General features: G+C 29.9%; 2 protein-coding genes across 2 annotated transcripts; both read right to left on the reverse strand.

Moving 5' to 3' along the window:
* Positions 1 to 324: 324 nt before the first annotated feature.
* LOC100790786 (putative pectinesterase 63) lies at positions 325 to 3,540 on the reverse strand. The gene is made up of 4 exons (XM_003541270.5): positions 3,045 to 3,540; positions 1,703 to 1,909; positions 1,320 to 1,570; positions 325 to 657 (listed from the first exon to the last, which is right to left on the reverse strand). Exons 1-4 carry the CDS (start codon positions 3,471 to 3,473, stop codon positions 498 to 500), a joined length of 1,047 nt encoding a protein of 348 aa, XP_003541318.2. The 5' UTR covers positions 3,474 to 3,540; the 3' UTR covers positions 325 to 497.
* Positions 3,541 to 15,593: 12,053 nt separating this feature from the next.
* LOC100808463 (auxin-responsive protein SAUR78) lies at positions 15,594 to 16,550 on the reverse strand. Its single transcript, XM_003542331.5, has one exon. The coding sequence runs from the start codon at positions 16,415 to 16,417 to the stop codon at positions 16,034 to 16,036; it is 384 nt and encodes a 127-aa protein (XP_003542379.1). The 5' UTR covers positions 16,418 to 16,550; the 3' UTR covers positions 15,594 to 16,033.
* Positions 16,551 to 27,778: the final 11,228 nt, after the last annotated feature.

Consider the following 27,778-nt stretch of genomic DNA (forward strand, 5'->3'; position numbering starts at 1 on the left):
TTGATATGTATGAGTTTATTTTAAAACACAAGTAAAAAAGGAATTCTTTTTTTAATCGTTAAGTTAGATCTTGCAAGTTATTATTAATGTAATATGTGGTGGATGTATGGGAGATAATTTTGTACTTACTATAGTTTTCTTTTTTCTATTCTTGGCTAACCTATTCATAACGATGCATATCCAAGTACATGTGGTAAGTAGATAATTACGATGTCACTGAGAATGGTGGTTTTACCTAGCTGTCTCCATATCTTCCTACTTTGTTCTTTTTGTATGAACAAGGCCATACTTTCATCATATTAAAGAAAATTCGCGCGTACGGCATCTTACATCACATTACTTATATAAATACTTTCTTACAACAACCAAGTACTACACTCAACAATGTTTTCAAAGTTTACGCAACACTTTGTTACACCAGCAGACAAGTACAATCATAATACATGTATGAAATTTTCTCTTATATGAATTAATTGGCACATGGGTAGTTATTTATATCACAGCTTGGGAGGTGGAACTACCCACGTTCCTCCATGAATATAAGCCATGCTCAAGAAGGGCTTTGCTTCTTCCTTAGACAGTATCTTCCGAAATTTTACGCGGCCAGAGGAAACAGCTCCTGGTCCCATGCACCTATATTCTCCATAGTAGATTGTCCTATAATGAGTAAGTAAAATACACTAGTCAAAATATATTAATTAACAATAATTGAATGGGTTGTACTAAAAAAAAATCACATGAATGCATATTTTCCATTAAATAAAGCTTTGTTTGTTTGGTGTAACTGAAAAATGAACACGTAAAATATTAGAATTTTTTTTTTAGTTTTATTTATTTTTTGGTACAATATTGAGTTATATGATTCTTATATATACTTATAGAATTTTTATAATATTTTTTTACAACTCAATTTGTTTCAATCTCTTTTGGTCACATTACACATCTTATTCTAGATTTCTCTCTCTTTTTAACCCTTTCCTATAATAAAATTTGTTGTAAAAACAATATTGCGGGACTAGAATATATTATCCTATTTATTTTCTTTTGGATATATATTATAAATTGTGCACACATACATATATAACATAAAATTAATAATTATTTTTTTCACGCACTGTCAAATTAAACTATTATAAGTACTACAATGGACATTCACGTTGTGTATTTGCCATTTAGCATTCTTCTACACGAGAAATGCTGCCATTCCTCTTAGTTGCATGCATATACTTTAACTATTTGAACAAATGAATTAACGATATCTAGATAGAGGATTGTTGATATTGTGACTATTTGATTTTGAGAGTGCATGTAAAACATACTGGTTGTTGGATTTGGCATGAGCAACTTGGTTGTTGAACCATCCCTGGGTATTGATGAGGGAGCCCATGTAAGTGTAAGCAAATACCACCCTAGGGCTCTTCTTCCAGGCACGCCCTAGGTAAGTGTTCCCGTTACCACTCCCCGTTATGTTGCAGTGCAGGAAAGTGAATCCAGTGTCTTCTGCCATGCTTTCCCTACCTTGTGCTGTGATAACACTCAAACCATTTGCCACCGATTCTATGGTACTTCTCTACACATATATACATATGAAGTTATGAACTATAAATATAGAAATTTAATGAAATAGAAGTACCCTTTCAACATATTAACATAAAATAATTGTAATTAAAGTGGTTAATTAACACACATAGGTTAAACCAACCAAGTAGATGGATTTTCCATTTCCAAAGATGAAATCGTAGGTGCCTTGGATGTAGCAGTCCTTGAAAAAGTGTCTGCCTTTATCATCGCATAAAGTGTCCTGAAATCCAATGAACTTGCAGTTGAAGAATGCAGCCTTGTCCCCTGATATCCTCATGGCTAATGCTTGTGCACCAACACTGTTTTCTTCTGGCCTAGGAGACGAGTTCTGCATGTATATACGTATAGCAGTTATGCACACACACACACACTAGTACACGCAGAGTGACATGATCATTTAGGACTCGATAAGGATTAATCATAAGTTGTTCCAAGAAAGTGAATTTAATTTATTACATGAACTTTAAAAACTAAAAAAGAAACAGCTACAAGCAGCAATCATGCGAGTACATGGAACGAAGCCAACCAAGAACGCAAATGTCCATACCAAAGCATTTAATTTTTGTCATCATCACACATAATTACTAGTTTCAATTTTAATTTATCGTTTCAGTACCAACCTACCACTATTATATGTGATAAAGCGGCCCAATTAAACATTAATAATGCTTACGGGAAAAAATAGTTGCTTGTGCTATCAGATAAAAACCTTTTTACAACCCAATTATGAATAAATATTGGGGAGATAAACATATATACAGAAAGAGAGGAGACTTCATCAAAAAATTAAGAGAGAAAGAGGGGAAAATAGCAACTTTTAATATAAACTCTTAAGACATATTTGTTTTGACGTTGAACGTACGTGCTCAAACGTCCGTTCAACTCAAAGCATCTACTTTCCCATTGCTGTATACTGAAAACCGTGATAATTCTAAACCAAACACATTGTTTATTTCTTACGTACCGTAATTGCATATTCTCCAATTCTCTAATTTCAGTTTCCTATGTTATAAATTAATTGCTCATATTTTTATAATTTTATAAAAAAAAATGTAGACATATATAAGCACGATAATGTTTATCTTTCTTCTGATATGTGTATGTATATGCATGTAATATTTAATTAGTAAATGCCATTAGATATATAAGACAAATATTAATTATAGCTAAGCTTTGTCCGTTAATATATTTGAACTTACTTGAGACATAATGATATTTACACATTATTTCTCCTACCATTTTTTAGTATTTCAACATTTTAAGTAAGATTGTAAAAAAAAAAAAGGTACTATGAAACATATATAAATCGCCACAATCATTAATTTCCTTATTCGAGTGGAAACGGCACTAGACAAAGAAGAGTTTACGTTGCACCATACTTTCTGAATTCCGTAAACGAATATGGGTCGTGACGACACGAAGAGAATGATGAAAAGAAAGGAGAAAGGAAGCAAGTAACGCACCACAAATGCCACATTGACAGCCACGAAGTAGTCGGCGTCGACAGCGACGGTGGCGCTGTCCACTGTCCCATACCGCAACGCCGTGGCGTCGTACGTTATGATGGGCATGATGTCTCTGCTGTCGTTGTCGTTGTCATTCCCATTCCTTTCTCCATAAAACGTAACGAAAGGTTTCGACCTGTCTACGGTGATCTTCTCGCGATACACGCCCCTTCCGATCCACACCACCACTCGCCGCTTGTTCCCCGACGGAATGCTGTTAACGGCGTCCGTCACCGTCCTAAAGTCTCCCGCGCCGTCCCTCCGAACCCTCACGACTCTAACGGCGCCAACGTCCAAGGAAGAAGAGGTGGTCGTTGCTGATACAAGGTGGAGTGCGAGTGAAAGTGCAACCAAACATGTAGCTCCACTTTCAACGTGACCCATCATCTTATTATGCTGTAACTGTTCTGTACTAACTTGTGCTAGTGTAGTAGAGTGTGTGTATATATATGTAGAAAAATTAGAGTACGTGGTGGTGAGTGGTGACGTTCAAATGGGAGTTTGTAGATTAATTGGGCTGAAATGTTAAGGGCTATAAACTCGGGAGGCCCATACTTTGAAGCCTTATAATAGGGCATTGTAATTAATTCCAACCAAATTGCTATTAGACCCTACCGAGTTGCTTTAAAAAATATTCTCTCCCAAAATATATTTTTCATGAAAACACTATTCCTTTGAGAAAGTATATAATAGAATTATATTTTTATTGTGTAAAAGAAATGCAAAAAATTATGCAACAGAAATGAAGTGTCACGTGAAGGAAAATGCACAATGTTACATGTAATATATACATTAATATATAATGAATATGGGAGAAAAAAATTAGGATTTAAAGAACAACAAAATAAGATAAAATAATAAGATTTTAGATAGAGTTTAGAATAAAAATAAGATTAACAAACATGAGAGTATAAGATGAATGTTCATTTTTTAATATGGAAAATGTCTTTCTGAAATATGTATATGTTATTCCAAAAGACAATTCTAGAAAAGAAAAAGGGTTTCAAAGGGTTATGGAGTGTACTTAGCAAATATGGGTGACATAAATAGGAAGTGCCTTACATTATTTGGCAATACGGGGTAAAGTAAGCCTTTTAAGGAACCAAAATATTTCCCTTTTTTTTTCTACTAACAAATATGTGAATTATATTATTTATATAACAAATTCATAGAACACCTCTTATGCTATTTTTTTTCTTTCACATCAATCATCTAATTGATCTGATACTTCTCTTTCTTTATTATATAACGAGTATTTTAGTCTCTACAATTTACAAAATAAAATTTTATTTTATATTTATATAATTGATTAAAATTATAATTAATAAAAACTTTTAAATATATAAATTATATTATAATTAGAACTATTAATAAATTATATTTTAAATTTATGATAAACAATTTATATTATGATGCAGTGTTATTTTTAACTATTGATAAAAAAATATTTTGAAATTTATTTTAGAAATTAAAAATAAAGATGAAAAATGATAGATTTAGAGGAATAGTAAGTTAAGGAAAACCATTAAAAGTGTGTTTTTGAAGAAAAAGTATTGTTAAAGAATATTTTTAGCACATCTTTGTTACAATGCGTGCATGGTGGGCAATATTCTCATCAAACGTTCACGTCAGTATGGTCCCGTGATCCACAATTCACATGCTCTCTTGGCAGCTTTCTTCTTATCTTCCTTATAGTCTCTCCCATCGTTTCTCCTTTAATTTTCACGATCTTCCCACTTCAATTCCTACATATGCTAACTTCAAAAGATAAATGAACATAAATGTATATATATCGTGATTTTTGGATGGTGAAAATGTACTCGAATCTCAGGCTGCACATGGAATTGTCTATTGGGTTGAACGCCTTTTGGAATTTAGTGCCCACAATGTTTTAGAATGAGATCATGTTAGATTTTTTCTTTGAGGGGGTCAGTATAAATAATGTCGTTAGATGAAAGGAACAAATCATTTTCCTTTAGGCTGATTATGCCTCCCTTCTCTCTTTTCCACACACAATGGTAATCGAGTAATTACAGTGTAACCTACTAGGATATATATATATATACATAGTTGATATCAATTTTAATTATATAGTTGATATTTGCTTTTCTTGTACATCTTTCATCTAATATGTTTTTTCATAGATGCACACACCTACATGGGGGTGGGTGGGGTTAAGAGTAATTAGAGAAATGGATTTCAAGATGAAAGGTAACTTAAAGTCCTATGATTACGTAAAAAGTCACTTTTTTGTTTTTCAATTTTAATAATTTGATAAAATTTATAATTTAATTGTCGATAGTAGATACCTGTTCTTTTCCCATTCTCAAATCATCCTCCACTTAATACATTTCATGCCAATATGCATGCACATGTGTATGTGAGAGAAAAGAAGAGTGTGAATGAATCATTTAATCTTATTGGTATAATAAGTTAATTAAATTCATTCTAACATAATTTAATAACCTTTTACTAGATATAATTATCTCAAAATTTAGTTTTAGACAGAAAATTCCTATCTCATAAATTATATTAACAAAATATTATATTAACATTAAATTATTTAATATTTTAATAATATGCATCAAATTTAACATTATGTATTCTTTTAAAACATATGAAAACAAGAAGTGTATTTAATATTTTAATTGTATTCTCATTCTACTCAGTTAACTCTGTTAACAAAATAACTAAATTTCATTTTGAAATGTAAATTTAACAGCAAACACCAACACTATTTAATTACATCAGATAGTTTTATTAAGAAGAAAAAATCATATAAAATACGTTCTCAAATAATTTTTCAAGCACGCACTTATTTTAATTTTGGAAGATGCAAGTGTTATAGGTCATATAATCACAAATGTTTTAAAATAATCCTTCAATGTTTGTTTTTCTATATTAAATTGATACGGACTAATTTAACCTCAAGAATGACATTTAATAATTAAAAAATGAGAATGGATTTGATTTAAAGGAATAAAATAAATATGAAAGTAACATGAGATAAAAATAAATAAAATATTTAAATTAAAGTTGAATGTACAAATATGAAAGTCATATCAATTTTTGAATTTTTCATCTCAAATACACTAAATGTAAATTAACCAAAACACTACTTGAAAGTATTTTAAATAAGGTATTTTTTTGGTTGGCTAAAATAGATATAATTATAATTCAAAGTTTTATGTCCCTTTTCCCCCTTTCTGTGGAAGGCAGGTCTACAGAAAGCAATGTCAATATTTGGTGTGCAAGTGCAACCCAACCATTATAAATACATGTCAAATGCACGGATTAATAAGACAATTGTTTTGCACACAATCATTAGGACCCTTATATATATTGTGAAATTCAAAGCAATCCTTTCAAAACAGAGACAACAGTCAATGTCATGCAGCCATGCACCATATATGTTATGCTCAGTTTGTTTGCATGTCAATTCTCTTACTTTAATTCACTGTGCAGAACCGAAACTTGTCTCTTGAGTCTTTTAGCTTAGTCAGCTTTGCCAGGGCCGCATTTTCTCAGCACTCTGTCAAGTCCGTACGGGTTCTGGTTGACATTTAATTACCAGCTAGGATTATTTTAAAATCTTGTTGTTAATAATATTAAAATATAATTTGAGTCTTCACTCAAAACTATACATATGTTTTAATATCATTTTATGGCTATTATTATTTATTTAATACTTTTGTTAAATCTTTAAAAATTTATTCCTTACACTCGCTAATTGTCTAATAATCAATAAAAATATTATTATTAATATCATTATTAATTTTTATGAATAAAAAAAATGAATGACTAATTTATGGAATTGCTGAGGATTTTTTTGTAATTAATGGGCAATTCTTAATTGTTAATTACTTTTATATACATGTATCTTATAAAAAAAAGTAAATAATGTTTTGATAATTTAATTTACATTATTTTATTAATTACTTTTTTATATATATTTATCTTATACTAACAATGGAAACAATCATTTAATAATTTGTTTACAAATATGAGTACTGTATTTAATATGGATGTCGCAAATGTTTGCATGGGTTTTACGATAGCATTTCAAATTACTATGTGTCATGCTTAGGGTTATGCTGACAACCAAATTGAAGCCAAAATATACAAAATCTAGGTGGTATAAATGTATTTGACTGAAGGATATTTAACTGATGTAGGATCCTTTTACAACAAGAGTCTTAATTGATATGCAGCTTTGCGCAAAGTTCAAATTTCTGACACCTAACAATTCTCTTCTCATTTTGGACACTGAATGTGGATCCAACCTCAAAAAAGTCACTGAATATGGAGTACCAATCTCAAGCTTAAACCCTTACTGAATACCACATGAAAATCTTGACCCTGAGCCTCCAAATCTCATCATGATTTTCGAACAATTAAGCACGTACCCTTTATGGGTTCAACTTGTCTCACACACCAATAATTTACCCGCGACACAATCTACCCAAGGAGAGTCCCTACATATTACTACTTGATACACTATCCGCTCTAGTTAGTACCTATTCCACTCATGTCTTAATTGACTTGAGCATTGGTGTGTCTTATAACCTCATCCTTTTAGTCCGCGGCCATACATCAAAAAGTTATTGATGTGTCTTGTAAATTCATCCTTTTACTCCGTAGCCACTCATAAAAAAGTTCATTTCAACGATCTAGATTCTTGGTAACCAGCACTTTTAATTCCAATGTTTGTCTGGTCCATATATATGGTCGGTCTCGGACACAAATCATGATTATAAAGTCCTTTAATTCATTTCTCTTGGGGGGTCGCATTCCAAATATTTAACATAGTTGATTATATCTATACTTAAGACTAGCTCGAACTCAATATCATCACTAGTTAAATTATGTAAAAAGATCCACAAGGTTACATAGAACTCTATTTTAGCTGTAAAAGGTAAAATTGCAAAAGAAAGTATGATATTATTATTATACTAAATCATATGTTGGCGTCAAGTTGAGTGATCGAGAAGGATAGGACTTACGGCTTTATGCCTTCCTGCTGAGTCAGCCTGTTAATCAATGTAGTATTTGTTTTCATTGCAACAGATTTTTTTTTTTCAATTTAGGTAATGATAGTATCGGTTCACGAAGCCTATATATGAGATTGGTAAAGTTTCTTTTAATAGCCACAGCAATTATTAACGAACTATTGGACAAGATCCAACATGATCAAACCAAAAATCTCAGTCCCTAATAACGAGTCAAGATCATCCAACAAATCTTTTGGGTCAAGGCAAATAAATCCATTATTGAGAAACAAGAAAATAATAAGACGTGTTGACGGAATCTAATTTCATCATAATTAAGTTTAGAATAATATGTTACCGGCCACAACTCATTATATGCTTTTCTAAACTATACAATTTCTTGCATGAGTTTATTGGTTTTTATTAATAATCTTTTGTATAAGAAAGTAAATACAGTGTTATTAAAAACTGATTAAATACAATATTTTATAGAAAAGGAAAAAGGTAACCATAAAAGAATAACTATATATAAATATAAACGTGTATTATATTATAAATATATGTTCACTTTTTTTTTCGTTCCATTTTCTTTTTATTTTTTTTCTTTCTTTCATATATCATTTATCATATCTATTGGGACGTTGTAAGTTGGTGTCTTTGCCTTTATCGAAACAAGTTGATTTTTCATGGGATGACACCAGATGTTCAATCCATGATTCAGCAAATTCAAGGGGATTCATGGGTTTGGTTTATATATATATAATGGACCTTGTTCGAGTGGTATTTCCTTTTCGATCGAATTGGTGCTTAAGTCCTATGATCTATTCTAAAAGTGTATAGTTTATCTTTCACTTTTTGATGATGTTATTTTGGGGGTGATTATTTATTCATATGTAATTATCTATGTTACATGGTCACAATTTTTTAATAAAGTTTGTTTTGCCTTTGAAAAACAAACTTATCATATCTATTAATTTTTTATGTTTTTTTCTTTCTCTTTCTCTTTTTATATATTGATATTTATCCTAAAATAATATAAACGCTGAGTATTTTCTTCTTATTATATTATTATTTATGATATTTATATTTCCTTTTCTCTTAAGATGTGTATACATGATTATTCAAGACGAAAAGAGTGGCCAAGAATTGATGCAAGTAGTAGACACTTACAGGCGTAGCGTGTGGTGTTTTGTACCAAAAAATTTAGAGACAAAAATTCCTGCACTAACATGGGCTCATCACTCGTGCGAAAGGAGAGAAAAAGGCCCCTCCATGAGGATGAGGCTAAATCCGATGATTCACAGACCCATTACCCATGTGGCCTCGTTTTGTCAAAAGACACAAATACCCTCCTTCTCCCTCACCAAATATATAGTCATTGGTAGGGAGCATCTCCACCAAACCCCGTAAAATGCGGCCCTCTCTCATAATACGTGATCCATTTTTGTCCTTTTCGGTTCTGACAAGTCTCTATCTCAACCCTACCACCAATACTATTGTCTTTTCATTTCTATAAACAATAAACTGTTTTTCTGTTTTCAACCTTTTTTTTTTTGTTATCAATATAACTTTTATATAGAGAAGGCAATTGCATGTCATATATAATTTAGTTACTTTTTACTTCTTTTGTTACTAATACCCCCCTTCACTTCATATTAGGCTAGAAGACAAAAAGATTGGTTATCTATCTGTAGTTTGTTTTTCAATTGCAAACTTTTAATTAAGCTTTTCAACTAAGAGATCAGCACAGCTAGCATATATTATGGAATATGTTGCGACCTAAAATATAGGATAAGGATTCATTTGGACATTCCCTAACCCAGCTTAGTTGGCAAAAGCAATGAAATGTCTCACAAAGCATCATATAAAAGAAACTTTGCAGGCAATGTGGAAGGAAACCTCATTTCTCAATTCTAGTAATGTCCAAATGCTACCTATATATCGGGTAGTGGTTTGGTTAGAATAATGCAATTGTAACTAACATATATAGTTTGAGTTTACACTAGATAGAAAGTTGACACTGGCATGGTGTGAGCATGACATTAGGATGCTCTATGGAGAATTAGAGATTACCCATTCATATGATGGTTATAACCTTTTTTCAATGTGAAATAAGCCGGTAATTAATGCCTTTTCTTCTTCGTACGTAGAATGGAGAAAGAAGACCAATACTATCTTTTTGGGGTGCCTGACATTGCATGGCATATATCCATCAAAAGTAACCTGTTGATGATACTTGAGTTGAGATTGTATCATATATAAGAATGCATATATATGAGTTTGAGATCAACTAGACTTGTACCTTCAAAACAAGCGATTAATGCAAGGATTGTGGGAATTATATTATTATATGGAATTATTTAACGGCGCTCGTAGGAAGGGGTTAAGTCGTATTATTCTGGTTTCACTCTCAACTACGGATAGTGATAAGTGACACATCCCTAGATAGTGTTACCCGTTTTCCTTCTACATGGTTTGCGTGGTTGTTTGGAAATAATTTGAAGATATATAAAAGATTTTTGCTAACCATTGTTATACCTTTTCTTGCCGCAATACTTGACAGCTAAAAAGGAAAGAGAGACAATGACTCTTCTTTTATTACCTAACAGAAGTTATGTAAGGGATGAATGTCTATCTTAATAAAATAAATTATTTATTTAGGAAGTAAATAAATACATCTATATTTTATGTTTTTTCCTTAAAGTGTGAGATTTTTTTTATTATAGACTTCATGCGATCTTATTCTGGTTGGATAGGATTATTATGAATATTTTAAAGATTATTTTTTTCTTAAAGTATGAGATTTTAATCTTATTTAGTATTTTTATATTTATTAAATTAAAATAAATTATTAATTGATTTTATTTTTTAATTTAATATTTTAAATTTCTTAAAATAAATATATTTTAAATTTTAATTTAATTAGAATATATTTATAGTATACAAGATTATTATATTATCGTTGAATCATGAATTATCAGATAATTCAATTTTTTTTAATAATTAAGTTAAAAGTATGCTAAGATGAATTCTAATTGCTTGATAGTAAAAAAATTTACTCTGCCAGATCAAAATTAAGTTCTTTATTTTTAATATTAAAACTTTTCATCACTATAAACTATTTAAAATTTAATCAAACATCTCACCACTTATTTAAGGAATTTGAGCCTACCACTACTCGAACAAATCACTTATTGGTACATAACTGACTTAAGCAAATGTGTTATCAAATGGCACCCGTTGAAGGTTTAGAACTGGATTCATGTTAAATGCAAGGTAAAATGTTTAAGTTTGCATATATTAAATATCATACTTTTTATTTATTTATTTATTTCCCTCAGCAAGTAACCTAACTGCATTCCATTTCAGGTCTATTTCCTCAAAAAAAAAAAAAAATTCTAGATAATACGTACAAGACAAAATTCGACAACTGTTAACACCATACCGTCGCATGATTTCCGTCGAATACTTTCTTTCTTAATTTTTGGTTTTAATTTATGAGTTAACCAATAAAATTGAAACACTTGGATCCTTCACTTACTCCTAACATTTTCCTTACCATTTAGCAATGCTCTTTTTTCAGTTAACTTGTAGTCAATCATTATTTCGCGCATGGTTCACGAAAGTATAATAACACCAATGATCTAGCACTAGCGTTGGTCAAGACACGAGTGGTTTCGTCAAAATTATGTGAGTTGTCCCCTTATGGATCATGAGTACGTAGCACATAAAAGTTGAAAATATGAATTGCATGACCTTGAATTCCTTAAACTTTCAGCAGCTAGGATGATTCTACTGTATATTGTTTCCCCTGTATAAACTATAAAGAAAAAAGTAACTTTTCCACTACCACTTCTATCACATTATTTTTGTGTTACTTTACTGTTAAGTAATAAAATGAGAGAAATATTTATTAATATACTTTTATTCCTTTTTCCCCCCTAAAGAAGTTGCTTAAAAAATGTAACAAAATGATACACTTTAACTTGTCTAAAAACTTTCTTTAATGTTTTCTTCATTGAAAACCATTTTCAATTCTTAAAATTTTATAAAATTGCATTTTTTATCAAATAAAATTTTATTTGATTCAATTTTTTTTAATCATAAAAGTTTAAATAAACTAGCAATCCCTACATAGAACGATTGAAGTGTGTCATATTAGCTGTTTGATTGTTACTGTTTTTCATATTAAAATTATTTTTTTCATGTTATTGTTGATATATTACATTTGATGGCATTTAAAATAAAAATTTTCTCTTATTCCAAAAGCACTTTAAGAGCATTTGTAAACTCTTAGTACCTGAATTAAATTCCTACTATTTTTTTTTGAAAAAAAGGTCTTAGAGAAAAAATCGAATGCGGTGAATGAAAAGAATAATAATCTCATCTCATAAATAAGTGAAAGTAAACCCTATCCTGATTAAAAATTACTACTATTTTGTATGCCACGTTCAACTTGACCCCACTCAAGGAAACATGTCTTCGTTCCATTAATTAAACTATTTCCTTCCATCCCCTACATTCCCTTGTCTTCCAACTCTGTTTTTCCCTTTGTTTTATGTTCATATTTCTTGTTATTCTTTATCCCTTTTCTCTTTTCCTTCTACAGTATTCTAATGGTGAGTGGTTAATTCTAAAGTTGCTAGACCCAAAAGATACACCCTAGCTGGCAGGCTGCAAACTCCTTCATGCATGTTCAAAGTTCTAAAGTGCAAAGTGCAAAGTTCAAACCCCACTCTCTCAAGACAAACAAAGACTATGACGAATGCCAACTATTAATGTTGTATTGCGATATACATTCCTATAAAAGTTATCATTATAAAACAAAATAAATTAATATATAGCACAAACATAAAGATTTATTTAAAATAATAAATAAGAGAATGTCTACTAAATAGAGAAAGAGGATTAAATTCGCCTAACTCGTCAAAAATGGCGGAATGAATTAAGTAATTCAACTCATCAATTTATCTTATGTTTGTCTTGCTTGATCTGTTAATTCAAAAGGTTAATATTAGATGGATTGAGTTAACTTGCCTAACTTGTTCCACCTAATTATTTAAATATATTTAAATAAAATTAAATTTTAATATGATAAAAAAATATGCATATACATATAAAATAAAATAAATGATATATAAAAAAATGAATTGGTATTTTCCTAATTTTTTTTTGACAAATTTTAACAAGTCAACCTATCATTTTACAACCCATCAACCTATCAATTTATCTTTTGGATATCAACCCGTGAATCCATTTCTAAATGTTATGGGATTTTATTTTTTTTTTTGCAATCTACTTTTCGTCGAAGAATCGGGACAGATCAGTCACTTTACCAACCCTATTATATTTGTGTGTTAGGATTTGAGATCACTATGCATACAACTTAGAAACAAATCATTTAAGCAACTATTAGTTTCTTCTATATGCATTTTGACATGATAATTTTTAAGATGTGGATTTGTGAGGTAAATATAAACACATTGTATATTATTATCTTAATTCCTTAAAATTCATAAGTGATCAATGTCTTTCTAGCATTTTCTATGTGATTGACTCAAGTTTTATTTTGACTAGAAATTATTTTGATGGATTTCACTTTTCATTATTTAAATGAGATTCATCAAAATTAATAATTTTTAATAAATTTTAATCAATCATAAATAAAATAATTTTAAAAAAAAGTAGGTCGTGACATTCTTCTTCATAATAGCTATACTCACATTCTATTTATTCCCATTTAAAAGATATTTCTCCCCAAACACCATACCATAGTGTTGTGGTACGTGCGGAAGTAATTCAACATCGTCTTTTATGGGGTGGCAAGGGCAGCTTGGCATGCGTTTCACATACAGACACTAATGCGTGCACCAAACGACTTAATTGATTTCGTGTCATCCACTTAATGCTCAATTTAAAGTCCTCAATCAAGTTAACAAAAAAGCTCTTTTTTATGTACTAATGGTCAGAAATTTCCTACAGGGAGCGTGTAAGCGTATTGAGCAAAACCAAAACAAAGGCATCTCCAACTACCCAATCATTAGTATTCAAAAGTATGCGTATCTCTGGCAGACACTAACTATATCTCCTGCTTACAAGCATTTAACAACATTTTGAGACGCTTCTTTATTTTTATAATACGCTCATCAACTTTTTTCAATGCAGAAGCTTTGCATTCTGGTGTGTCTGAATCCTTAAAAGCAGTTGACTTCACTGCTGTCCCAGAATGTGAACTTTTTTTCTGGAACTATCTCTTGTTGCAGGTTTGCTATATTATATACTATATAATATAATATATTTTTTGGAATTATTATATGTGCGGCTTAGATTAATCAACATGTTCTCTACCCCAGCCAACAACCAAGATACAGAAATTAATTTCCTTGACCAGCCCATGAATGCTTTGGTGTGGTGGCTAGTAATTAATGCTAATTTCAGATTTTTCAGCAATAGGGGGGGCGTAGGTTCTTCAATGTCAAATAGAAAATAATGACGCAAGGGCAAAGTCACTGATGTCTCATATGAACTCTTGGGTAACATTTTAATTAATGGTGGTCCGGTGGATCTACTACCTAGAGGCGGCAGTAATTCTCTAATAACTAGTATCTCCAGGAATATTCATGGATTACCTTTTAACAAGGAAACTATACATTTTAATTATATTCAAACTATGTATGAACTTGTTAGCAGAATTGATTTACAAGAGACTAGGTTGAGTTGTGAAAAGTTGTCTATTTTTAATTGTGGGGTAATCACTCACGGTGAAAGAGAGAAATAGACTCGATTGCAAATATAAACTAGCATAAATCATTAATTTGTATTGATAATATCTTTTTTATTCCTCTCTTATTTGTATTTAAAAATGAAGGTATAAATATCATTTCTCATAAATACTTGTTGGCACTGTTTGTACTTTGTGCACGACGCATGTTACCTTGTCCCAGATAACTGTAGATGATGTAACTAGTGAATGGATCAGGTTTTCTGCAGTTGAATTTTGAACTGCATAAATCATAATCATTGAAAATAAATTTTACACATTAAATTATAAAGAAATTTACATCGTTAGATTTGATTAAATCGAAACTGCAGGTTGATCCTGTTCCACAAGTGAAAATTAAAGTGTAGCATCATACACTACTACAAGTGAAGCCCGTGAGGGGCCAATATCAATCAATATCTAGAGTCTCATGGCATCTTCTTAGTTAATGGAGGGAAGGGTAGCAAGTAGGAGAGTAGTCACCATGTCAGCTTCCATTTTCTTTAATTAGCAAAATAAGTCCCTCTCGACCAATTTGTAAGCAATTCCAATAATGCTCTTTCGTTATAACCAAACACCCACTTCGGGAATCTGATAAAGAACTTCCAAAATTGAAGCTTTCAATGCGACATATGATGATTCTTGGACAAAATTAAAAAGTTTTGGTGTCATCCCAGTCACATTCTAGTGTGACACACCATCACTAAACATTTATCTTTTTTTTTATAAAAAAACAAGGCTCATCGACAAACACATTCGTTTCGGAGGTAAACCAAGACATTTTCCCTTTCATTCAAAGAAGAAATGAAGAATTGAACAAGTACCACGTTACATTGCGTACAATTTCGATCCCTTTCATTACATTGATTGGAGAGTCTCCAACGCTCCATCAACTCAACCAAACCCCTACAACCAACTCAACATCCATCCCCACCATCGTAATTAAAACTAAAATCTAAACCATAATATATATAACCAATATTTACTAATTAATTCAACTTAATTACTAAATATAACTATGGACAACATTTATGGATGAATGTTAGTTATTACAACTAATTAAATTACAGTCACAAATAGATGCGAGTATTACATGATATAATATGATATATGATGTAATATAATATAATATACGTGTTTTTTTTTTAATAATGTAGGGTGAAAGTGACACGTGGAAGGCTTGAAATTATGAGGTAGCATTAGCAAGCGTAGAAGTCGACGAGTTCGTTGAGTGACTCGGGTTGTGGGTCGGCGTTATCGAGCATCCAGAGCAAGTGTTCGAAAAGGACAACCTCACATGCGACGACATTGATAGTGGTGTCTTCGCTTTGTTGTTGTTGGTCGGAGTCGCGGGATCTCTCGACGAGTTCCCGGAAGACGGGGTGGTCGACGACGTCGGAGGCGACGCGGTAGAGGCGGCGGGACTTGCCGACGTAGACGGCGTGGAGGTCTGATCTGGAGGAGGATTCGTCGTCTGCGACGGCGCTGATGCTGTGGTGGCGGCTATGCTTGCTGTTGTTGCCGAATGAGTTCCATTTCTTCAGCACTGACTTTAGCTTCGTTAGTTTTCCACCTCTTGCCATGATGTCAAATATGAAACACTTGAAATTCGTGAGCGTTCACTCAACTCACTTAAACTTTTCGCTATATAAAAAAAAATGAAACTTGAAAATGAATGAAGATCAGAGAAAGAGAAAGAGTGTGTGTGCATGTGGGAGAGGGAAGGAACGAGGAAGGCGCGTTATATAAAGCGGTGGGGCAGGGGTAAAATGGTCAGATAAAAATAATAGAAGGAGGGGTCCATTGGTGTGGGACCCAGCTTTAATATTTAGAGAAATTCTCCTGTGTGTATAAGGATATAAGATAAGGGTCAAAAGGAAAGGGTCGATGGGTCTTAATTTTGGCACTGAACATTGGCTTCACAATGCTCACAACAAGAGCAAGTTCTTTCACTTTCGTTTACTTCTTTTTCTGTATTTTTCTGATGCATTTGTGTCTTTTCGAATATTCTAGGGCTTCCTGACAAGTAAGTAAAATGAACTTTTGTTTGGTAAACAGAAAAAAATAATCATACCACGGATAAAAGTAAAAACAATGAATGGAAATAGCTAATTAAATCAGTGAAAAATAAACTAAAGAATTAAAGTTTTTAATGGAAGAAAAAAAAGTAAGGTTAACACAAAAATATATGAAAAATAGTACACTGAATCACATTATTTTTAAAATTGTTTTCACTCTCTTTTTCTTTTACCAAACAACCCAACTCAATTTCATCATTTTCTTCTAATTTCTCTCTTACCAAACTGGTTGTAAGTCTTTGTCATGCATATATTTTAGGAGAAAAAATAAAAATAAAAACAAATAGAGAAAAATGATATAGAAAAATAAAAATAATTATATGATATATGTACAAATTTGATATGTGAAAACTTCAAATTGTACAATTTCTCACTTTTCTTTGTGATGTTTATTTCTCCGTCAGAATATAAGAACTAGAGAATAGAACTTTCTTTTTCCTTATTCTTTCAACTTTATATTTGCAATATCAATCTCTTTCTTCTCTCTTTTTTAGTTGCATTTCACGTATTACCTCCATAACTAGTAAAAAAAAAAATTCTATCTTCCTTTTATCTTAATATATATTCTTGATATTCTTAATCCCCAATAGTAGAGCAGCTTCTCAATTTTAAGGACATCCTCTCACATGATAGTTACATATAGTGTTTTTTCGTAAACTGTGGTTTTTTTTATATTATCATCAATTAAATTGACGTCATTAATTAGTTTGAAAAATATAATGGATTAAAAATATAATTTATCAAAAAAATAATATATAATTATTATGAAAGACTAGTTAATGACATGATAAATCAAGTAATTACCATATCATCAGTCAATATTGTTATTTAATAATAAAGACTAAAAACTATTGACAGAAAAAAAATATAAGGACCAAAAAATTAAAAAAAAATAGAAACAAAATAAATTTTACAAAAAGTTTAGAAACGAAAAACATATAACCCCATTTAACAACCTTAATAACTGACCTATAAAAACTTGCGGTTCTCTAACAAGGAATTAGCGACATGTACAGATGCCTAAACTAGTAAACTGTAAGTAGTGTCAAACAAAAATCACTTAAAATTATTGCTCTTACAAAAAATAAAAGAAAAATACTTTAAATATATTTCTTTTCTTTCATCTAACTCGTGTCTTATTTTTCTTTTTATCTCTATTTTCATTTTACGTTTGATCATTTGTTACATTTATCAATTTTTCTCTTTTTTTTTATTTGTTTTTTCTATCTTTCTTCTTTCCATTCATACACCCCAAAAAAATTTGAGTGTACCTTTATCATTGCTGAAAAACAAATGTGATAATGTAGTCACAATGAAGTCATTGTTTTCAATGACAATGATAGGCATCGTATCAAGGGACATAGAATTTCACCCCAAAAAGTATTTGTTTTACACCCACGGTGATTTTTTTAGGGATGTTCAAATATCTCCCTATGAGGAGGAGTTGGTTAAGAATTAATTTTCAATACATTAATTTTATTTAAGAAATTGATTTTTCTCGAAATTTTTTTTTTCATATACGTGAATATGAGAATTGAACTCCTTATTAAATACTTAAATAATAAAATTATCCACTAATCATATCATACTAATTATAATAAAATTTATACCTTGTTATAAGAGTTATATTATTTATAGAATTTTTTTTATTCCCCTCAATAGTTCTACTTATCTTGTCTCATAGTTTCCTTTTTTAAAATTTATATATATATATATATACACTCTATCACAGTGTATTTGTCATTTAATATATAGGTAAAGTTTATACCTTTAATATTATAAGAATTACATTATTTGTATAATATTTTTGTGATACTTTTATAACATTAATTATCTTGTAATCTTCTTTTATTATTTAATTTTTTTATCTCTCTTATATAAAAAATATATGCAGATAAATTTTATCACCTTACAGTATGTAACAACTAATAATAACTAACATTTGTGAAAGAAAAAAAATTACAATGTTGTTGTCATCCAACATGTCCCTGTAATCGCTTCCAATGGGGCCGGTCAAAGTTAAAGAAGTCATTAAAGTCTTCGATGGCATTAGCAGGAGTGAAGTGTAGGATCAATGGGGGAGAAATGCACCTTTAATGAACTTACAGACTTACAGTTTTCTACCGTCAGTTAGTAACCCATGCAATAATTTTGTTGATGATATGGATACGAATGCATCGAAATTATTTTTGGCAGTAATTATTATATTCTTTTAACTGTAGTAATATAAAAGATCCTTAGAATACTTACTGGTAATTAATTTATGGTTAATTATAGTATATAGAGTTAGTAAAAATACTATTGGCAATTATAGTAACGCAGGTAAAAGCACATTTTTGTTGCCGGCAATATTCCATCTGGTACAATCTACCATTGCTGATGCTGGCAGTAATTTCATCTTTATAATTATTTTATTTTAAACAATTTTTAGACTATTTTTCATTAATTTATCAATAAAATATTTTTTTTCTTCATTTAATCATATATCACAGTTTAAATTACTTTAAAATAATTATTTAAAAGTCATGACTTTTAAATTATAATTAAACGATTATGTAAAAGTATATAACTTTTTTTCGTATATATTTTAGAGTCACACAATCAATCAACAAATAAAACAAAGGGAACAAGAAATGAAAAAGGAAAGAAAAACTAAAGTAAATAATAATTTCTTTAAAAAATTAAGTAATATTTTAAAAGATATAAACATATTTTACTCTTGTTTATTATATCGCCTTTACCTGATTGGCCCACACACGTGCAACTTGAAACAAAGTTTAAAGAAGAGTCCAAAATTGAAGCAAAACCGAAAAGTCGATTAGAACTTATCATCAAAGGCTACTCATATAAATGATTTACTATGATCAAAAAAATATAAATGATTTACTTTAGATTTCCAAACACATTGAACCTATTAATTACTAGAGGAAAAGACCATCCACGATGGCGGCATATATTAATATGTTGACTTTTTTCTATGAGTAGTCTCTAGCTCATCGAATTAGAATTTAATCTTATATATATGATGCGTGATTATCTTTGATTTAAAAAATTTTTATATGTGATGAAAATTAAATATGAATTATTTCATTAAATAAATTGTTTTTCTTATGTGAGTGTAATAAAACCTTAATCACTGTGTAAATTTTTTGTGTTTAATATATTGAAATTAAAAAACATTATTTAGACTTAATCGATGATAATAAAATGAAAACTATAATTAAAAGTCTATGTAGATTAAATAGAAGTAACTTGTGTGTGAGGTTTTTTTTAAAGGACTTGTGTGAGAGGTTGAAACTGAATATAGTGGTATAATTTGCAAAATTAGTTGAAGGATAAAATTGTATAAATAAATGTAGAGATTAAATTAATGTATCTCCTTTATTAATTGTTATAGATTAATTTAATGTGTCCTCCCAGTGTGTGTTATGTTATTGTTAAAGATGTAAGTAAAAATTTCTAAGTATAGAAATCAAATGGATTAAGAGATTATGGTATTGAGGTTATGTTCAAAATGGTAATTGAAAAAGATTTGGAAGAGTTCAATTCGTTGATTAATCAAAGACAAAAGACGTAGAAGATGAAGATTATTTAAGACAAGTTAGTGAAGTTGTATGTTGTTAAAAAAGCTCAAGAAAAACATTCATCAAAGTTATAGTGTTTCGATCCATTGTACAAAGACACTTACCAATGGTTTTCAATGAAGAACGTGGAGATACATGTGTCAGCATCATGAATAATTAGTTTGAATAAGTTATACACTTGTATGAATCATGTAAGTCAATCGTTGATTCGAATTAAGCTACAAATAAGCATAATAGTTGTCATTATTTCTTAATTATTAAGATTGCATAAACCTCTATACCAATATAGTGCACAAAGAAAATGACTATGTTAACTCTTTGGAAAAAACTTGTTAACTTGTTAGTAAGTGTATCAATTTATCAAAGTAGTAAAGTAAAACGGAAGTCTAAGTGTTGAGTCCACATGGACTTTGTTTGTACTTAGATGAGTGCAAACCCAATTTTCAAGCAATAGAAGAGATAAGGAATGAAGAATTGTAAAATTTAAAGAAAGTAAAAGATAAGAAGGATAAGAAATTTAAAATAGAAAATTAGGAGATAAGATAAAAAATTTAAAGAGATAAGAGATTTAAAGATAAAAAAGTTGAAGATAGGATAAATTAGATATTTCAATGTAAAAGATAAGAAAAGTAAAAGATAAAGATGATGATAATACGTTTGAATGTTTAAAGATGAATTCAGGAAGTAAATGTGTTGGGGCTTAGCATGCAAAAACTACTTTTGATGCAATGTTAATAAATTTTATTTATCTAATGCTATCTCAGTTTCCACTCACATCTAATAGAATACTTTATATTTGGTTTCGCGCGTGAAGAGTTTAATTTATCTATTTTTCTCCAAAAAAAATTTTGCAAAGATAAAAATAGTAAATTGCATTAAGATTGAAGATGCATAAAATAGGCTAAACAAATCTCACTTTATTTCTAGCAGTGATTTCATTTAGATGCCCATTTCCCGTTCTTGGAAAATAATCATTTTTTAATGCATTGCCTCCTAAACAATACATGAGTATAGGTGATCAGCAATGAACAATAAAGCACAAAAAAACAGTAATAAAAACTGGACTGGTTAAACATATAATAGGAAAGAATTACAATACAAGAGGTGGCTTGTCAGGCTCCCAACTGATGAGAATCATGAAACTGACCAAATACAGGCTAAATGCCCAAGTGGAGAAGGACAAAGCCCCCGAGTGGAGAAGGATGAAGGCCCAAGTGGAGAAGGATGAAGGCCCAGAGGCAGAGACACTATCAAGACTATTAATTGTTGCTGAAGGCCCAAACTAATTTGAAGGCCCAAGTTAAATAAGTTTTTAGTTATAATTTATTTTTATTGTAATTTTGGCCCAAACTGTTTAGAAGGCTCATGTCTATTTTTATCTTTCTTCTTTTCTTCTCTTTTTTTTTTAAATTTCTGCAACTTTTTTTTACTAGAAACAGAAGTCAAACAATTTTTTTTTGACACAAAGTCTGAAAGACACTAGAAACAAGAACAACAACAAGAACACAAACGTGACAAGAACAAGAACGAAACAAAGACACAAACAAGAAAACAAATAACAGAACAAGGACAAAACACGAACCTGGACAAATTACAAAGAAAAAATAATAGGATAAGATAGAACCTGTATCAAGAGCCGAAACTCTGATACCAGATGATGTGAACTTGAGTAGGAGCGGATCGCTTGATACAGGCTGTAGAGTTTTTGGATGACGCCACTTCCGATGAAGGAAGATAAGTCCGGGTAGACGCCACTTCCAGTGAAGGAAGATAAGTCAGGGTAGACGCCACAAGGATTACCTTGATAAGTCTGATAATTGGTTCAACAAGGAACCCGAAGAGAAACTCTCACCAAATTTTATCAAAATGCTAAAAGTTTTTTTTTTCAAAACAAAAACCAATACTTATAGTGTAGCTGAACAAAAAGATAAAAATAGACATGGGTCTTCTAAACAGTTTGGCCCAAAATTACAATAAAAATAAATTATAACTAAAAACTTATTTAACTTGGGCCTTCAAATTAGTTTGGGCCTTCAGCAACAATTAATAGTCTTGATAGTGTCTCTGCCTCTGGACCTTCATCCTTCTCCACTTGGACCTTCATCCTTCTCCACTCGGGGGCTTCGTCCTTCTCCACTTGGGCGTTCGTCCTTCTCCACTTGGGCCTTTAGCCTGTATTTGGCCAGTTTTGCGTCTACCCTGACTTATCTTCCTTCACCGGAAGTGGCGTCATCCAAACCTTCGTAGCCTGTATCAAACGATTCGCTCCTACTCAGGTTCACATCACCAATAATGGGGTTTAGCCTCTCATTGTCACACAAGGCTTTACACTTTAGGGGTTGACGTGGATAGAAGAATGAAACTGATGGATAAAGGAAGAAAATGGGATAATGGACATAAAAAGAGAGTTTTCCCTATTTGAAATACTCAGTCTTAAGATGTATTCATTAGAGAGCTATGAGTCTCGATATATCTTTCTCCTTTACTTCCTACTCCTTTTATAGGCCTAAAGTAACTTAAAATTCACGTGACATCATGCTAAGTGGGCCTTCTAGGCTTACCGAGTATGGTGGTAATCACACGTTTAGCGCAGGATTCGCGTTAAGCGCGCCTTGGGGCTTCTTTGTGGGCCTTCTTTGAGTAGAGTTTCAAACCAAAAGATAAGGTGCATGCACATTGAGAATTGAATTTTTATCACTAAGATTTAGGTGACTTAAATGCAAAGTGAAAGATTGTATTTTACCATATGAACCTTAGTTAAATAGATGCATTGAAAGTTGTTTTTGTTTCAACTTCCAAAAGAACTTATTTATTATAATTGGTGGTAATCTTCACTATAAATAGAGAAGAGAATTAGTGGAGAAATACAACACACGAAGAGAGAGTGTGTGAGAAGAGAGATTGTGAACCAAACTCACTTTGTTAAGATAAAAGTGTCTTTGTGTGAGAGTGTTATAATTTCTTGTTATCATTGAGTGAGGTACTCGGGTTTGTAAAGTGATATACTATTTGAGGTGAGTTACAATCTTGTAATTATTTTTGTGATAGTGAAATATTTTTTGAGACGATTCCATGGACGTAGGCAAAAGGTGTTGAACCACGTTAAATTCTTGTGTTTATTATTATTTTTTTATGGTGTAATCTTTGTTGTGTTCTCACTATCCTTTGTGGGTGTGGGTATTTTATTTGTGGGAGTGTTGATTACCCAACACTCTGTGCTAAGCTTGCGCTGACCGTTGAGTGAGACAGCGCGTTGAGTTTGTCTTGTGCGTTAAGCGAACTGTCTCAATCTTCATATTTTTCTTCATGTTTTTGCATCAATTTTTCTCTAAATCACTTGTAATTTTCTTTTTTTAAATCATACTGGTAAACAATTAACATGATATTAAATTTTTCATTATTTCATTAAAAAAACAACAGTAAAGTAAATAAATTTTAATCATTCTTAGTCAAAATTGACTATCAATTAAACCCAAATTTCACAGTTATTAGACTACCAGTTGCAAAGACAATGTGTATGTTCAAATCCATCCATTTATGCAATTTACAATTCTTGCAATTGTTTTCTTTTGATGAATTTACCGTTTATACAATTCTCTTCTTTTACTCTTCACTCCTTCCAATAATCATTTCTTCTCTAAACTCAAACTCATTTATTTTTTGTTCTTTATTTTCTTACAACTTTCATATTGTTTCACACTTTAATTTAAATTTAGACCACTTCACATTTCTTTCATTTTAATTGTTAGTTACAATTTAATTTACTTTTAAAAGTCTTTTATAAATCTATTGCTTTCTTTACTTTGCAACTTTATTCACCAGCACATTTCTATTTGTCTAAGAATATTGTTATTATAAAAAAAAACTATAAACCCATTAGAGAATTATTTTGATTATCTTCAAATGAGTGCATTTTTTTTTTATCTATAACATATTTATCCAATAATTATTCGAAAACATGTCTATACCAAATTCTTATAATCAAAATGAGTATTTTTTATAATAATCTAATAATTTGTGATTGCACTATATTTTCATATTAATTTGATCAATCTCATAATTTCTTTAGTTGAAAGTCATATTGATGACTAGTTTAATAATAAAAAACTCACAAATGTAATTTTGACCCACTAAATAAAATAAATTATTTGTGATTGATAAAAATTATGGATAAAAGATCAATATATTTTTTTTTATTACTCAAACAAATTTTCACCGTACACAGTTATATTATGAAAGTTATAAAAATAAAGCATTTGAATCATTCGAAAGTTATATTAAAAAATATAATGTAAGAGTAATTGGATAAAATGCTACATTTTTTAAACCATTTGATCCAAGTTTCTCTGTGCCTCTCGGAATCCTTGAGGTTCATGTCATCGTTTAAGCTCTTGTCTTTTATTGATTGTGAGTCACACTGAACTTCCAACTACAAATAGTCTACTATCCCTTTTATTGTTTCTCTTTTGGCACCGAAAGCGACTCACATGTGCTAATATGTTGCCAAGGTCTCCAACCTATTAACCTATATTATCTTTTTCTAATCAACTATATATTCGCGTTACTAATTAATTTGATTTCACTCTGGAATATTTCAAGTATGTAAGACCATATATCGTTTGTTTTCTTCCTCCTCTTCTATTTTCTTTTCTTTTGGTTTTTTAGTTTTATAAATTGGGAAAACGAAGACAAAGACAATACCTTGCTCTCTTTAGAATTGCCAACAACCAAACGGTGCTGTTTACCATCCCTATTTAAATTTAGCAACAATACCAAAGGAAGCACCTTTTTTTGCTGTTGAAAAAGGACGCGCATTTATATTCGAAATATTCAACAGGTAAGCTATTTAAATATAGTACGTTGCCATATTATGGACTATCAATATCTACTATGCTAATTAATAATGTTATCGTACATTGTTGATAGAGATGAACTAACAAATTTCTCAACCTATCGCTGCTTATGGTTTTAGAAACCTAGGGGTTTGATAGTACTGATCACTGACTTAAGTTAAAACAGGTCTCATAAAAGAGTCAAGCCTGAAATTATTTTTTATCCTTAAAAATTAAAAATATGTATAAGTAAATTTATAGTGTAAGTTAAATTTTTTTTAAAAGAAAATATATAATTTTTTTACAAATTAACTTATACATGAATTAATTTTAACTTATGAAAAACTTTATTTCATTTTTTTTTCTTATTTTTTTCCTAAAAGTGCTATTAGAAAAATTTATCCAAACCCATAATATGAATATCCAAATTAACTTGCATTGACTTTTCTCTTAAAAAAAACATTGCACTTTTTTTTTAATCAAATTAAGTTGGTTGGATTTGAATTGAATTCATGTTCACCTCAAAAAATGTTCATAAATGGTCAAGGACATGAAGGGGAAATAAAACACTACAATGTATTCATTGTACTGTGTTGTGTTAAGGCATTCTAAATTTGGAAAAAAATAATTGTGTCTGGCATATTGGATAAATATTAATTACTATATTATAAATGTGTATCTTTAATTTAAATGTTAGCATATTTCCTACAAAATATACTTTTTCAAATGAAAATTAGCTTCATTATTATTTAACAATATTTATTTTTATTTTTAAATTATGAAATTATCAACTATTTTTAAATTTCACTTTTGTATTAAGGTTTTCCTTTTTTCCTTCCAATTATAAATTTAATTACTTTAATTTTTATGTTAAATTTTAGTTAAATAATTATTTTTATCCTTGAATTTGTTAGGCACTGATAGTTAGGATCTTGAAGGATGAAAAATTAAAATTTTATCCTTGAATTTGCAAAAAGTACGACAAATTAATTTTACTATTGGTTTTCTTTGTTAAGTCAAATGATTGTGGCTACGTGACACTCTTAGTGATGACATGATAGCCGACAATTCTCATATGTGATTCACATGGTTGTCAAGTGTCATCTATATGGTTGTCATATGTCAAAAAGTTAACTTTTTAATTTGATGAAGTAACTTGCTATCATTTTAGTTCCTAAACTTAACCACTTACTAAAATTTTGGTCTCTCATGTACTATCATTTTGGTCCTTGAAAACTCTTTTAAATTTTCAAATATGTTGCATGAAATTATTAGCATAAACATTATAATGATTGAGTATAAGAGAACATGAAAAATAAAAGTATGAGAACCATTTTCTTACACATCCTTATGCTATTTTCACAATGTTGTTCAACGATTAAGTATTAGAAGACATGACCCATTGTAAGTTAAAAATATACTACCTACAAAATTAAGCATAAAATATAGTTCACTCATTATATTATAAATGGAGAAATAGTTGTTTGTTATGTTGGAGTATGCAGTGTAGACCTACAAAATTAAATATAAAATATAATTCACCCATTATATTAGTCATATTGGAGTATACAAAATAAAAGAAAATATCATAAAAACAAAAATATCTAATTTTGTCTTAAATTTTGATCAAATAAAATAATCAATTTTGTTTCTTTTTTATTTTTAATTTCCTCCTTAACTAAATAAATACACTCACTTTTAAAAATAAATTATTTGTTAGTATCAATATATTTACATAATATACATTTTTTAATTTGATTCTCACAAAAAACTAATTCAATTTTCATATGTTTATTTATTTTCAATTTAGTTATATTGTTATTTGTCACTGTTATAATATTATTTGTTAAAATTTTAACTTAATAAAATATAATAAATAATTTAATAATGATTTCAAGCATAAAATATAATATTTTTTATTTCAATGCAAACTATCCGCGCCTAACAATTATTTGTCATCACCATAATAATTGTTATCACTATAAACAAATGTCATTTATTATCACTATGATAACAATTAATTTATATATAGTGTGACACTTAATTAAAAATTTAAAAATACTTTCAGAGACCAATCAAAAAGTTATATTTTTGACATGTGACATCCTGGTAGATGATACATGAAAATCATATATATGACGTGTGGTAACTGTCAACTGTCACGTCATCATTGAAAATATCACATAAACATAGTCATTTGAGTTAACGGAGAAAATTAATAATAGAATTAATTTATCGCACTTCTCGTAAATTTAAAGTCAAAATTTTAATTTTGTATCTTATAGACGAACTGTGAGTGCCTAACAAATTGAAGAACGAATATAAATATTTACTCTTAAAATTTCCTTTTCTTCGTCTCAAATCACAACTATTTATACTTTCAATTTTACTTTTTCTTAATTTTGTTCTTTCTTTCCCTCAACCATAGCTACTTATTTTTTTCTTATTAA

Source organism: Glycine max, chromosome 13 (genome assembly GCF_000004515.6).
Source record: "Glycine max cultivar Williams 82 chromosome 13, Glycine_max_v4.0, whole genome shotgun sequence".
Classification (NCBI taxonomy): Eukaryota; Viridiplantae; Streptophyta; class Magnoliopsida; order Fabales; family Fabaceae; genus Glycine; species Glycine max.

Excerpts from the sequence above, each read along its gene's own strand:
- LOC100790786 (XM_003541270.5), bottom strand. The coding sequence starts at position 3,473 with ATGATGGGTCACGTTGAAAGTGGAGCTACATGTTTGGTTGCACTTTCA. Across the intron at positions 1,910-3,044 it reads CTGTCAATGTGGCATTTGTG|AACTCGTCTCCTAGGCCAGA; the intron begins GTGCGTTACTTG and ends ATATACATGCAG. Across the intron at positions 658-1,319 it reads CATGCCAAATCCAACAACCA|GACAATCTACTATGGAGAAT; the intron begins GTATGTTTTACA and ends TACTCATTATAG.
- LOC100808463 (XM_003542331.5), bottom strand. The coding sequence starts at position 16,417 with ATGGCAAGAGGTGGAAAACTAACGAAGCTAAAGTCAGTGCTGAAGAAA.